Below are 14,466 nucleotides of genomic sequence, written 5' to 3'. Positions count from 1 at the left end.
TCTCTGTGTTTTATATATTATATTACATTGTAATGAGATTTGTAACCACCCAATGAGTAAACGCCAACTTTTTAAAGGACATTGCTAATCTTTGTCAGCTTGAGGGTACTGCAATACAGCAATACATAGCTTGTCATGTAGGAGAAACTAAAAACACGTTGCATTTTTTTGTCCAAATTCAAATAAAACTGACCACATTAAAGTACGTTTCACAGCCTGCTGTCTCTAACTATGGTTTACAAATACCAACACCAGCTGTGGCAGTGCCACCAGGATGCCATGGTTAATATAGATGTTTTATAGTTAACATTTTAATGAATATATGTTCCATATGCCAGACTAGGTTCTGCAGAGAGGGTCCTCAGAAAATTCAGTAAATGTTTTTTCTTCGGACGAAGAAAAAAATACTCTTTTAAAGACCTAACTCCTGCAATCACAGGATGTAAAACTATGCACTGTTTAAACAATATTGGTTTTCTAAATGTGTTTAGATATCCCTTTGCTTAGGGCATGTGATTTGGGGAATGTATTTATTTAATGATGTACTCAATCCACACAGTTAATAAATAACTTGGTATTGTATTGCAGTGCTTGAGATTGATAACTTAATTTTGATTGCAAGCTACCGAAAACACACAGCTTGAGAGTAATAAACCGTAAATGGCAAACAACAAAATAATTAATGTTCTCTTCAAATAATGCAGAAAATAACTTTGGACATTATTTGAGTGTGTTTTAAGTCATTCTTTTCTCGTTTCAGTTGTCAAGGTGATATTTACTGTTTCGTATTATTAAGGTTATGGTAATTTCATGTATTTATTCCCATCTGTTGAGTACATTTTCACAAAACAAAAGTGTGTAAGTGGGTCATCTGTAAGCACCAGCTAAATACATTGGCAAATATTAAAAAGGAATAACTTTTTTAACTGAAAAAAAAATCATTAATTTCTGAAAATTGGGCTCAGAACTGCAGACTTTCAAAATGTTGGATCCTCTTTCATGTAACTTCATGTTGTGCTTAAACAGTGTTACAGTCATAACACTTTCTGAAGGCAAACTGCATATCCTTTCTGAAGGCAGCTTATATTGAAGTTAGCTGTTGTGAGGTGAATGAATGGCTTTCCAAAATGGGTACTGCTGAATGAAAGACTGTATGTTTGTTTTCCTAGGTACAAGAGGGGATTTGAGTCTGAGCCAACACTACATTCAGGGATCAACTATGCAGTCCTTCTCCTGGCAGCTGGGCACCACTTTGATAAGTCTTTAGAACTTCGAAAAGTTGGTAATTACAACCACTTGTACTTCTTATATTTATTTATATGTGTTAACAAGATTGTTGTAAGTTTACCAAACTTTCTGTGTTACTTAAGCACACACCTGTAGCAACAAAGTTGAATATAATGAACTGTAATTGTTTGAAAGGTTAAAGACTAGCTCTGTTGCTTTGCACCCACAGGTTTTGTATTAAAAATGAAGTAATGTCATGTTATCAGTTATATGTCAGAAGTGGAAACCGGAGCAGAAGTCGGGGAAAGTTTGAACAGAACTCTGTTCTGTGACTGACAGTCAAAGGGTAAAATATAGAGCCGAGCAGGTTTAATATGAAGCACCCACACTGTGTGACATCATTTCATGCAGCAAGTTTCAGGCAGCTCGTGTTCCTACAGTTTATTCTGGGGTGTGTGGCAAAGTGGTGCTGATTAGAAACAGGTGCAGAGGTGATGCAGTGCAGAAATAATCGCACAAAGAAACTGTAATCTGGTTTGGAAAAGGGGCTTCTTTTTATTTATAAAAGTCCTGGTATGGCGACCAAACAATAATCCTCCGGCATTACACACCAATGAGTAAAGTACAGAAGGAAACAATAAAGGTTTGCAGACCAAATAATAGTACACGTTATCCGCCCCACAATACAATACACGGTCATCAGTCCGGGTGCGTGCAGTAGTGTTGGTGGTGGGTGATAACAATTTAACAGTGATTGTGGTGGTGTTGTTCCAGGTAGTGCTGGCCCAAGGCGACAGCTCCAGAGACGTGTTAGCCGTCTAGTGAATTTACAAACAAAAGACAATTACTAACAGCAACAAAAACAAACAAAACTCTCACAAACACTTTTCACAAATACAATTCAAGTGGGAACTCTCCCGGTCCTTCCAGTTCCATGCTTCTCTGAACCAAAAAGATTTACGATCCTCCGGCCTCTTTATGCTATCACGCATGACCCCTTGGTAAACAAGTGCCGCTGTCTCTACTGTCTGCAGCTGCTACATCGTTTCCCTTCCAGGTCAATACGTTCCTGCAACAGAGTCTTGCCTTCTTCCAGACTGACCGACTTCCCTGCCTGGGGAAAGAACTGTCAGGCCAGCCCGTCCAAAGCCTTTCTCTTTCGCTGCTTAGCGCCCCCACAGGGAGAGAGGGTAGATTTACAACCAAAACTCTAATTATATTTCTGTCATAGGTGTCAAAAACATTTACTGACAAGATGAAAACATCTTTAGTAATGCAGTGCTTATTTCTCTGCCAAGGTATTTTGTGTTGGTACTGATATCCCTGCTGGTTTACAATACAAACAAACTCTGTTTGAAAAAAACCTTAATGTACACATTTTGGTCTGATCACATAACTCACACAATAATATAATGTATTCTACAGGATCGTGACGCAGTTTGAGGCAAATATAGTATAGCTGCTGTGACAGTAGGGGGAGGGGGAGGAAAAATGTAGTCCTTGACGTGGGTAGCAGGACTACATCCCCCAGAATACCTTGGGGTTGGAATTGGAGCGGATAATGAGAATCACCTGGCTCTAATGGAATGAGGGAGACCTGCCTGTGATCAAGCAGGCAGGTATATAAACAGGTCTTAAAGTGTATGTGGGTAAGGCTTAGACCTGTGTATAGACCAGGGCTTCTCAAACTCAGGCCTGGTTTTAATTCCAACTGAGCTCTCAATTATTTAACTATACCCTTAATTGAACGGATCATTTTGTTTGTTTGAATGATTTCTGTCTTCATAGTCTTGTATAATGGGACTTTAAGCATCTGCCAGATAAAGTACCGGTATACTGTTTCATGCAGAGTGCTGTGCTTATTTTTTACTGCCAGCCGAACAGTGGTAAGTTAACTCTTTTGCAATCGGGTGCTCGATATTATTCGCTTTGCGTGACAGGAAGCTTTTTCTGATGCAGGTGTGAAGCTCAGCAGCCTCCTTGGTAAGAAGGGGAGCCTGGAGAAGCTTCAGAGTTACTGGGATGTGGGATTCTTCTTGGGGGCCGGTGTCCTGGCCAACGACAATCTGAGCATTATTCATGCCTCCGAAAAACTTTTCAAACTCAAGGCGCCAACATGGTAAGATGCATATTATTTTTTACTCTTTCACATGTAAAAAAAATAAAAAATAAATCAGAGGGCTGTTTTAAGGACTTCTTCCTCACTAGTTTTTTATAACATTACTTATGTCCTTTTCCTTGCACAAATGAAAATAGTGTGGGTGAATATTAATAAATCAGAAAAGTCAGTTAGTTAAGTAAGCAATAACCCACGGGAGTGTGTGCGGTAAGACATAGGCCTATCTTACACATGAGGCCGTAGGTGAGGTGTCTTCAACCACACAAAAGTAAGATATGTCTTATAGCGCTTACAAAAAATAAACAATAACATTTTAATCTTTAAATGACATTTTATGTAATGTATCCTTCTGGCACTGCAAAATATACTTATATAGAAGCTATAAATTTGCAGTTTGAAAAACAAAAAATATAACATGTTTTATACACTTTGGTAAGTAAAGTTGACATTTGAATCATTGTTTCCCTGGTACAATAATTGTGCTCTGCACCTTTTGTTTTTTTATTCCTCCTGCCTATGTCTCTTTTCAACACTAGTTTATCTTCTCCAGAATCTGTAATGCAGTGACTCCAGTCTAGTAAAGACTGGATTCCAGCTAGTGACTGTTATATGTATATAGTCTTACAAACAGTACATGACGTGACTAGATAAGAATGTTATTTAAGTAGAGTTGACAGTTGGACATGCAGAGCGAGAGCAGGAGTTTTTAAAATATAACAGTTACTTATATTACCACTATATGTCAGTGTCTTCATTGTAACACAACACTACATTGGCAACAAAGAACACCGAAAATTGTAAGTTGAAAAAAAATTAAAATACAATACAAGCAACAGGATTTCAGGCTTTCCCTAACTTTGATATTGACACAGACCTGTGTTCTGTAGGGCCGAGATGGAAAAAATGGCTCCAAAGGTTCGAGAACTTTCTAATTGCTTCCAGTATAGAAAATAGTATACAAAAATGGGCCGTGTTATAGCATTTTGCCGGAGAAAAGGTGTATGAAATATTTGATACCTTAACCAATACAGGCAACGCTGAATATTACAATAAAGCAGTAGAAAAGTTAAATGAATATTTTATACAGAAAAAGACGGGAGAATTGTTAGATGAGTACCACACACGACTGAGACAACAAGCAGCCAACTGTGAATTCACGGACATTGATGGAGAAATAAAATTGCAAATAATACTAAGCTGCACTTCATCAAGAGTACAACATTACATTATCAAACAGTCAGTGAGGCAGTCATGCAGAATCATATCAGTCATATGTCAACCTGCACAAAACTGTTCACTACATTGTAATACACACTGATGTCTTCAAGTACCGCAGTGTATTTAACTTTTTATACCATATTCTTGAAAATATAAACCTATGGTGTTTTGTTTTTAATTCATTTTTTTTGTCATACGCTGTCCCTTTGTTGTTAAGATCCGATACAACCAATCTCCAGCCCAACTTTAGATCCTGCAGTCTGGTGGAATGACTTTAGATTGGAGCTATACAGGAACTATTGCCATGGCCGAACAGATCGAGATTTAGAGAGTTTAAAGAAAATAAATTCAAGGAAATTGATTGATCTTCAGGAATGATTCGACCATAGCTGTGCATAAAACAATTCTTACTGCATGGTCATGTGATCTTGTTCAGCCAATCACGACGTTTAATTTATCCAAGTCATTTTATAATTGTACTTATTTGAGTTTGTACGGCATGTATAACAACTTGCACTGAATCCCGCCACACTACGTTACAGATAGTGTTTACATGCAACTCTAGTGCAACCTAATAGCAGTAGTAGGTACTACTGAAAAAAATGCACACTGTTTCTGTTTTCTTTTGCTATGTATTGAACATTGTGCAAGTAGAGGCTAAAAATAAAACCCTGACAGCGTATGCATTGCAGAAACGGTAATGTTTAATGAACATGTCCCAATATAAATAGTACACTACTATGTGACTGCTTTCTTTCAGTTAATGAATCATGCTTGACAGATGGAGGAATACATCCCTCAGTTTTGTAATCATGTCTGTCAGGGTAAATGGTGGAATAATTTTACTTTAGGTACGTAGTTCAAGACTCATTAATCAGGGTCTGTGAAACCAGTCTTAATCTATCTATCTCATTTTGATGGATCAGGGATATTACAGGCCTATATCTGGGGTGGTTATTGCACATATCCTAAATCATTCTCTATTGTAGTTTTGTTGCAAAGTAATCGTTCTTTGAACTGCAGGTACTTGCGCTCACTGGTGGAGACTATACTGATTTACCAGCAATTTAAGGAGCAGAATATAGAACAGCCCAACCCCAAGCAGGAGCTAATGGATTTTTGGATGGACTTCCTTGTAGAAGCCACAAAGAAGGAATTGTCTTTAGTTCGTTTCCCTGTGAGTATTACAGCATCCATGTTGCTTTTTTCTTTATCTTTCTCAGGTTTGTTCAGATTCTTTTTTGCCAGGTAAGGTAACTAGCTAATTATATTATTTACTTTAATGCTAGTCTACCTCATCGCAAGGCTACCATTGTATGACCCACATATTTTATAATTTACTCTTCCATGAAAAACAAATAGCTCCCAAACAATGTTACATAGAGGAGTTTCTTTTATTTATTTTAATTTGTTCCAAAGTTACTTGCCACTAACCACAAATTCTTTGGTTGCTTTGTCAGATGTAACAAGATACATACACTTTTTATAAAATGAATTTTAGAGACTTTTAGTAGAATTGAAATCAAGGCATTTTGGCTGGCTTGTGGCCTTGTGGGCATTGGCATTGTTAGAAACTGTTCTTGGTTTTGGTAGTGAGAAAATTGTTTTACCATAAAGCCATTAAAGATTTTATATGCACAGGTGTCTCGGACTTGTCTTGCATTCTACATAGTGACCTTGTGTAATTGCAGGTTTGCAAACAACCTTCATTTTACGCTTTTTGGCAAAACAGCTTTCTAAACTTGTCTATTTTACTACCTAGGTGTTGATATTAGAGCCCACCAAAGTCTACCAACCTTCTTATCTGTCTATCAACAATGAAGCTGAAGAGAAGACTGTGTCCATATGGCAAGTGGCACCGGATGACAAGGTATTATCCAATGGAATAGGAGTGATTTCAGATACAAAACAGATATCACATATGCACTTGAAAGCTACTACAGGGAAGAGATGCTGTACTGTACAATTCCACTCCACTGCAGCTTGAAGTCATAAATAATTTTATGGTTTTGAGATGCAATAAATTATGTGAACATCATATAAAAAGTTTATTAGTAAATATGACAACATTATAACACCATAATGCAGTGATATCTGATACAAATTAAATATTGGGGAGGTCAAAGAAAGATATAGGCATGTAATATAGGTTCAAGCTGTAACCCTTTGGGGACTCTTAAATGAGGTGAAAATGGAATTATATCACATTTGACACTTTGTAATTTAGTATACTTAACATATTGTCCCTTGACTTAAAAAACTGTTTGACTATAGAAAGCAAAATAAACACCAATAAAACAGTGATGCTCTGTAATGGTTATTTTTTTGTCTATTGCTAATTATAACCAGGGATCCTAGGTTTCTGCAGTAAAAAAAAAAAAAAAAAAAAAAAAATAGAAAAATCCATGTTATTCTGCGAGTAAGATAAAAGGGTTAAAAATGAGTTTTCCTGCCACATTATAAGACACACAAACAGTACTATTAGATAACGGTTAACATATGAACACTCTATGTTGTATTTTAGTTTATAACTTTCATTATTATTGAACTGTAACTTTGTATTACAGTGTAACATGTGGAAGTAGCTTTGGATAAATGCATCTGCTAAATAAATAAATAAAATAAAAATGGTTGCACTTTCAGATTCTAAGCAAGTTACAAGCTTACCAGTGCCATTAATCAGTAAAACTTCAAATATTACAAATGGTTCCCTGTTGTAAAAAAAAAAAAAATATATATATATATATATATATATATATATATATATATATATATATATTCATATATTCATGTTAGTCTTCATCATCAGGACAGCTATTGTTAAAATAGAGCTGCAGCATTCCAACTACAATTGGTCTGACTTTGGAATGGCACCACCTCCCTAATGTGCTGGCTGAAATGCTGAAATGCTGATTGATCCACTTTGTACAGAGGAATGTCAGCTTTTACACACATTTTGACAAAATCTGAAACAACAGTTTCACAGTGTTCTTTGGCAGTTGTAAGACGCTGAAATGATCCAAACACAGAGGTCTGTTTCAGTGTTTTCGATTACCCTGCTGTTTCAGCCTCATCTTGTTTACGTTTCCTTGCATTCAATTTATGTTTAGCGCTTCCCATGTTTTCTGCAATGGCCTACCTATGAGTGTAACAGCACATTACCATCGACGTGAAATTCGTTCTTGCCAAACTCGTTGACCCGATCATTAGGGGTGATCTTTATTGTTTTCGGTGTCTTTGAACAGCTCTGAATACTGAAGTAAACTGAACTTGAATACCACAAGCAGTTTTATTAGACAAGTATGTTTACATAAATTTAAAGCAAAGTTGCCTGTGTTAGTGTTTTATATATGGTACGTGTATTGATTTGGTTATTATCAAACAAACAAAAAAGCCTTGCATGTTTTTTGCCCCTCCCCAAGTGTAAAACCAAAAAATCTCCAAAAACATAGTAAGTCTGCATTTTTCCATGTTATTCCGCAACAAACGGATTCCTAGGATCCCTGATTATAACCAAGAGGCTTTTTTTTCTTGAGTGTAATTAAAGATGGAATGAGTACAGTAACAGCTCAAGTGATCTTTCAAACCTGAAAAAGGTTGTTTGTTGCAACCCACAGTTTAAATATCATCAGGAATAAACTACTGTATTACATTTTATTTAGCCTCATTTTAGTTTTAACTGTGTGGTTAATTACACTGTGTTTACATATCAATGTATTGCTATGACTGCTCATTTTCCTGGGGTACACATCCTGATGGGTCAGGCTAAATACATTAACAGCTGCGTGTTCAGATTTATGTTTTTTGTCTTTCTCATCTTGCCTCCACACGGAACAACCTGCAGAAAGGGATTCACGAGTGGAACTTTACAGCTGCCTCAATCAGGGGTGTAAGGCAAGTTTCCAAATTACGTTATAGAGTTGTTTTATTCCTCCTAAAAGCACAACTACAGATATAAAGCTGCTGTACTTGGTGGGTCAGGAGGAGGTTTCGAAGAGATTTATCGGTTGTATGAGGGTGGGCAGCAATACAAGATAAAAAAATAAATAAAATGTGTGCTCCCTGCTCCAACAAGTCTTTATTTTCATAAAGTGATCTGTCAGCCTAATTTCATTTGAGCTCCAGAAACCTAGCTGTTGCAATTGTCAGGACTGTATCCAAAACCTCTGCCAATCAGTAATCTCCATTGCATCTGCTTTGTCTAAAATTTGGAACCACACATTTGCTTCTCAGTAAGAATACTGTTGCCGTTAAATGATTTGGTTCCTTTTCACAAGGACCAAGTTTACAGTTTGAAACTGGAACTGGTTATGTTTTTTACTACTTAAAGCAAAGGCATAGGGAACTATGAATGCTTCATTCAGAAGACCAGCTTTTGAAGAAAATAAATATTGTAGCAGAAAATGCAAATGAGAAGTAGACAGGACACACACAGTACTGTCAGTGTGTGAAGAATATTTTATAAGTACAATATAATTCAAATGAGTCCACAGACACACCAGAACCTTTTGTAACCCTGTAACATAATGAGGTTACCGTAAAACTTCAATTAAGTGCCTCTGGGGTTTGTTTACAGTATTTGCCAGCAGACCCGGTGTGTATTGGAGACCGGCGTTTATATTAGATCGCTAGCTTCACATGCTTCATGCGGTCATTGAGAAGCCGCTAACACACAACCTTGTAGCAACATCGTAACTCAATTTAAACATTCCAGCAACTTTGTTAAAAGGTTGTCTGTCAGTGGGAACTGAGTAACAGTTTTGTTTTATAACAAAATTACATTGTATTGTACACCCTCAAGTATAAAGCGAAAGTATTATTACAGCCTTTTTATATGCACTGGTTAACAAGGATACGGTATGCAAAACGTTGGAAAATGCAGAAGTACAAATTTGTATTTAACAACGGAATTGAATCTACCATTGTTAATAATAATAATAATAATAATAATAACAGTTAAATCCACTAAAAGACAGCCCTGTAGATATTAGAACACAGGTGTGTAGGCTACGTTTACAGCACAATAATAAAAATAATAATACAAACTTGAACAATAAAAGCAATAAGTATCATTATCAAAAATAATGTATTGTTTAATCTCAAACTTGTACATTGTTAAGCCTACTTTAGGCACGCTTAAAATTATCAAAACTTTTAATAACGTAATAACTGCATTAAACAAATATGCATTATGTGTAGGCCTACCTTAAATTACGTTTTCTATTATTATTATTTATTAATCCTGAGAGTCACTTTAATTGTTGTCACTTACTAGCAGTTCATTACGCTCAAGCTCCTCCTCATCTTCCTCAGCTTCAATGGCAGTAATAGAGACCTAGCGTTTATTTACAGTATTTGCTAACAGACCCGGCGTGTATTGGAGACAGGCGATTATTTGAAGTTTTACGGTATGTTGAGCCTGTCAAAAGTTTGCTTTATAGAATAAATCAACATCAGTGTTATTTCCTTGTATTCTTACAAAGAGGTTCCGCTTTTCATTCCCTGCGTTATTACAAAAAGGAAAATGAAAACAAAACTGTACTGGAACATTACTAAATAATATTTTTCTTAACAAACTATGCCATGCTAATATTATATATTATGTCTGAACACGGTACTATTGTGCACTAGCAAGGCAGGTCTATGTAACTTGTGCTTGTGTGTATTTTTTTTGCAGTGTTTCACAATTCGACAAGCGATGTTCTTTCCTGTATGTTCTGCACAATGCTGAAGGCTTTCAAGTTTGCTTTTGTACTGAGCTCCATTGTAAGAGGTTTGTGGTTTTTCTGTTCTGCATTTTAAACAGTAGCTCATAATCTGTTCAGAACGTTTCATTATTTATGACAGAAGGCTCCAGGGCCATTACCAAGACCTATTTCTATTTGCAACACCTACATGTAATTAAATTCTTTACACTTTATGAAGCATGTATTGCTCTTTGCAATGGCAGGAGACCTTGAAGCAGGCGCTGCAGTAGTCTTGGTATGTCAAACATTCAGACATACTTTCAGATGGCTTGCAAGCCCCAGGACAATACCAGTTTCATTGTTTTGTCTGTGTGTTAATGTGTGCTGTTTGAATTAACCCAGGTTCTGTGAGATGGTGAACTGCATCACTGAGGAGTCTGGCAAGGGTCCAGATGAGGGAGAGTGTGAGGGGTACACCCTTGAGGTAAGGGAGAGCTACTTGTGTGACTGAGTCTAACATTTTGTGGCCTAAATAATTGGCCATGTACAGTATTAGTACTAGTGCTTTTCTGAAGTTGTATTATAGTGCAGAGACGGAATGTGGCTCCAAGGATGAATACAGTAAACAACATACATGATTTTTATATATACAGTACTGTGCAAAAGTTTTAGGCAGGTGTGAAAATGCTGTAAAGTAAGAATGCTTTCAAAAATAGACATGTTAATAGATTATATTTATCAATTAACTAAATGCAAAGTGAGTGAACAGAAGAAAAATCTAAATCAAATCCGTATTTGGTGTGACCACCCTTTGCCTTCAAAACAGCATCAATTCTTCTAGGTACACTTGCACACAGTTTTTGAAGGAACTCGGCAGGTAGGTTGGCCCAAACATCTTGGAGGACTAACCACAGTTCTTCTGTGGATTTAGGCAGCCTCAGTTGCTTCTCTCTCTTCATGTAATCCCAGACAGACTCGATGATGTTGAGATCAGGGCTCTGTGGGGGCCATACCATCACTTCCAGGACTCCTTGTTCTTCTTTACGCTGAAGATAGTTCTTAATGACTTTCGCTGTATGTTTGGGGTCGTTGTCATGCTGCAGAATAAATTTGGGGCCAATCAGATGCCTCCCTGATGGTATTGCATGATGGATAAGTATCTGCCTGTACTTCTCAGCATTGAGGAGACCATTAATTCTGACCAAATCCCCAACTCCATTTGCAGAAATGCAGCCCCAAACTTGCAAGGAACCTCCACCATGCTTCACTGTTGCCTGCAGACACTCATTCGTGTACTGCTCTCCAGCCCTTCGGCGAACAAACTGCCTTCCGCTACAGCCAAATATTTCAAATTTTGACTCATCAGTCCAGAGCACCTGCTGCCATTTTTCTGCACCCCAGTTCCTGTGTTTTCGTGCATAGTTGAGTCGCTTGGCCTTGTTTCCACGTCGGAGGTATGGCTTTTTGGCTGCAAGTCTTCCATGAAGGCCACTTCTGACCAGACTTCTCCGGACAGTAGATGGGTGTACCAGGGTCCCACTGTTTTCTGCCAATTCTGAGCTGATGGCACTGCTGGGCATCTTCCGATTGCGAGGGGAAGTAAGCATGATGTGTCTTTCATCTGCTGCAGTAAGTTTCCTTGGCCGACCACTGCGTCTACGGTCCTCAACGTTGCCCGTTTCTTTGTGCTTCTTCAAAAGAGCTTGGACAGCACATCTGGAAACCCCTGTCTGCCTTGAAATTTCTGCCTGGGAGAGACCTTGCTGATGCAGTATAACTACCTTGTCTCTTGTTGCTGTGCTCAGTCTTGCCATGGTGTATGACTTTTGACAGTAAACTGTCTTCAGCAACCTCACCTTGTTAGCTGAGTTTGGCTGTTCCTCACCCAGTTTTATTCCTCCTACACAGCTGTTTCTGTTTCAGTTAATGATTGTGTTTCAACCTACATATTGAATTGATGATCATTAGCACCTGTTTGGTATAATTGTTTAATCATACACCTGACTATATGCCTACAAAATCCCTGACTTTGTGCAAATGTACCTAGAAGAATTGATGCTGTTTTGAAGGCAAAGGGTGGTCACACCAAATACGGATTTGATTTAGATTTTTCTTCTGTTCACTCAATTTGCATTTAGTTAATTGATAAATATAATCTATTAACATGTCTATTTTTGAAAGCATTCTTATTTTACAGCATTTTTTCACACCTGCCTAAAACTTTTGCACAGTACTGTATATATATAATTCTTTTTTTTATATGGTAGAGTGCATGTATGTGTGTATATATATTTATATATATATATATATATATATATATATATATATATATATATATATATATATATATATAAACATTATACCACTGATATTTCTTTGTCAATGTCTTTATACTGTTTTTGGGGAAAGGATAAGCACATATTAGTATTCACTACATTCGTCATACGGAGCTATACGTTACCAGATAGTTTGCCTCGGTTTAAGCAGTAAACAAAGAACTGTATATTGTACGAGTCCTGTATACTGTACATTTTGGAATGGTTCACACCAAACCTACCAATAAAGCACATGTTTTTCCTGATTATCTACCAGTATGACTATGAATACGATGAGAATGGCGAGAGGGTGGTCCTTGGAAAGGGAACGTTTGGAGTTGTTTACGCAGGCAGAGACCTGAGTAACCAGGTCAGAATTGCTATCAAGGAGATTCCTGAGAGAGACAGCAGGTATGCATTGAATGTTTGTGGTTGTACAACACAAAACAAATGTGTAAAAAATTGAATAAACAGGTTATCTATTTGGCCAGAGCTATCAATTTTGCGGCAGTTACAAGTGCAAACGTTCTTCAAAAGCACCAAATTAAGGGGAAGCCACAATAAAATGCAAAATACAGTGCCTTGACTGCGTATAACTACGGGCCAAAATTGGGCCCTATTTACGTAGGTTGATACATACTATTCTCTTAATGGGAGATAGTTGTGGTCATTTTAGATGTGCTGAGATTGTAAAGTAATTATGTTTTATAACCACAAGTGTTTTTCATATTCAACATTAGAGTGATTTTTTTTTTACTTGGTTTTCCAGTCATTCTCGTTCATGAAGTATCCTCTGTTTCTTAGTTATTATTATTATTATTATTATTTATTTCTTAGCAGACGCCCTTATCCAGGGCGACTTACAATCGTAAGCAAAAACATTTCTAGCGTTACAATACAAGTAATACAATAAGAGCAAGAAATACAATAACTTTTGTTCAAGTAAAGTACAAGTTTGACAAACCACAATTCAATAATACAGCAGGTAATAGTGATAGTTACATCAGGATATGATTAAATAGTGATAGTTACATCAGGATGTGATTAAATACAAAGTACTACAGGTTAAAAACTTGGCAGATTACAGTATTCTGAAGTACAGGATTAAATGCAGTAAAATATGGGCTGATAAGAGCAAAATAAAGCACATTTACATGAAGGGTGATAGTGTCCCAGGGTACAAACAGAGGAGTTCTACAGGTGCTCTTTGAAGAGGTGAGTCTTAAGGAGGCGCCGGAATGTGGTCAGGGACTGGGCAGTCCTGACATCTGTAGGAAGGTCATTCCACCACTGCGGAGCAAGGGTGGAGAAGGAGCGGGCTTTGGAGGCAGGGGAGCGTAGCGGTGGTAGAGCTAGTCTTCTAGTGCAGGCGGAGCGGAGAGGTCGAGTGGGGGTGTAGGGAGAGATGAGGGTCTGGAGGTAGCTGGGTGCAGACTGGTCAAGGCATCTGTAGGCTAGTACAAGAGTCTTGAACTGGATGCGAGCGGTGATCGGGAGCCAGTGGAGCGAGCGGAGTAGTGGAGTAGCGTGGGCGAAGCGAGGCAGAGAGAACACCAGGCGGGCAGCAGAGTTCTGGATGAGCTGGAGCGGACGGGTGGCGGACGCAGGGAGGCCAGCCAGGAGGGAGTTGCAGTAGTCTAGGCGGGAGAGTACCAGGGCCTGGACCAGCAGCTGGGTAGCATAGTTGGTGAGGAAGGGTCGGATTCTTCGGATGTTGCTCAGGAAGAATCGGCAAGTGCGTGCCAGAGTGGAGATGTGCTGGGAATAAGAGAGGCAGGGGTCCAGGGTGACTCCAAGGTTCTTAGCGGAGGAAGAGGGAGAGAGTGTGGTAGATTCCAGAGGAACAGAGATGGAGAGATCAGAGGAGGGGGAGGAGGAGGGAAAGAAAAGGAGGTCAGAT

At 38.0% G+C, this 14,466-nt stretch overlaps 1 protein-coding gene across 1 annotated transcript in view; it reads left to right on the top strand.

Moving 5' to 3' along the window:
- Positions 1–14,466, top strand: part of LOC117402892 (mitogen-activated protein kinase kinase kinase 5-like) — a 70,456-nt gene that overhangs the window by 32,494 nt on the left and 23,496 nt on the right. The window contains exons 8-15 of the mRNA XM_034004495.3: positions 1,170–1,282; positions 3,187–3,346; positions 5,588–5,741; positions 6,327–6,434; positions 8,409–8,458; positions 10,242–10,337; positions 10,654–10,735; positions 12,844–12,977. Coding sequence (XP_033860386.2) covers positions 1,170–1,282; positions 3,187–3,346; positions 5,588–5,741; positions 6,327–6,434; positions 8,409–8,458; positions 10,242–10,337; positions 10,654–10,735; positions 12,844–12,977 — 897 coding nt within the window. The remainder of the gene's footprint in view (positions 1–1,169; positions 1,283–3,186; positions 3,347–5,587; positions 5,742–6,326; positions 6,435–8,408; positions 8,459–10,241; positions 10,338–10,653; positions 10,736–12,843; positions 12,978–14,466) is intronic.

Source organism: Acipenser ruthenus, chromosome 5 (genome assembly GCF_902713425.1).
Source record: "Acipenser ruthenus chromosome 5, fAciRut3.2 maternal haplotype, whole genome shotgun sequence".
Taxonomy (NCBI): domain Eukaryota; kingdom Metazoa; phylum Chordata; class Actinopteri; order Acipenseriformes; family Acipenseridae; genus Acipenser; species Acipenser ruthenus.
This window is presented reverse-complemented; position numbering and strand designations above follow the sequence as displayed.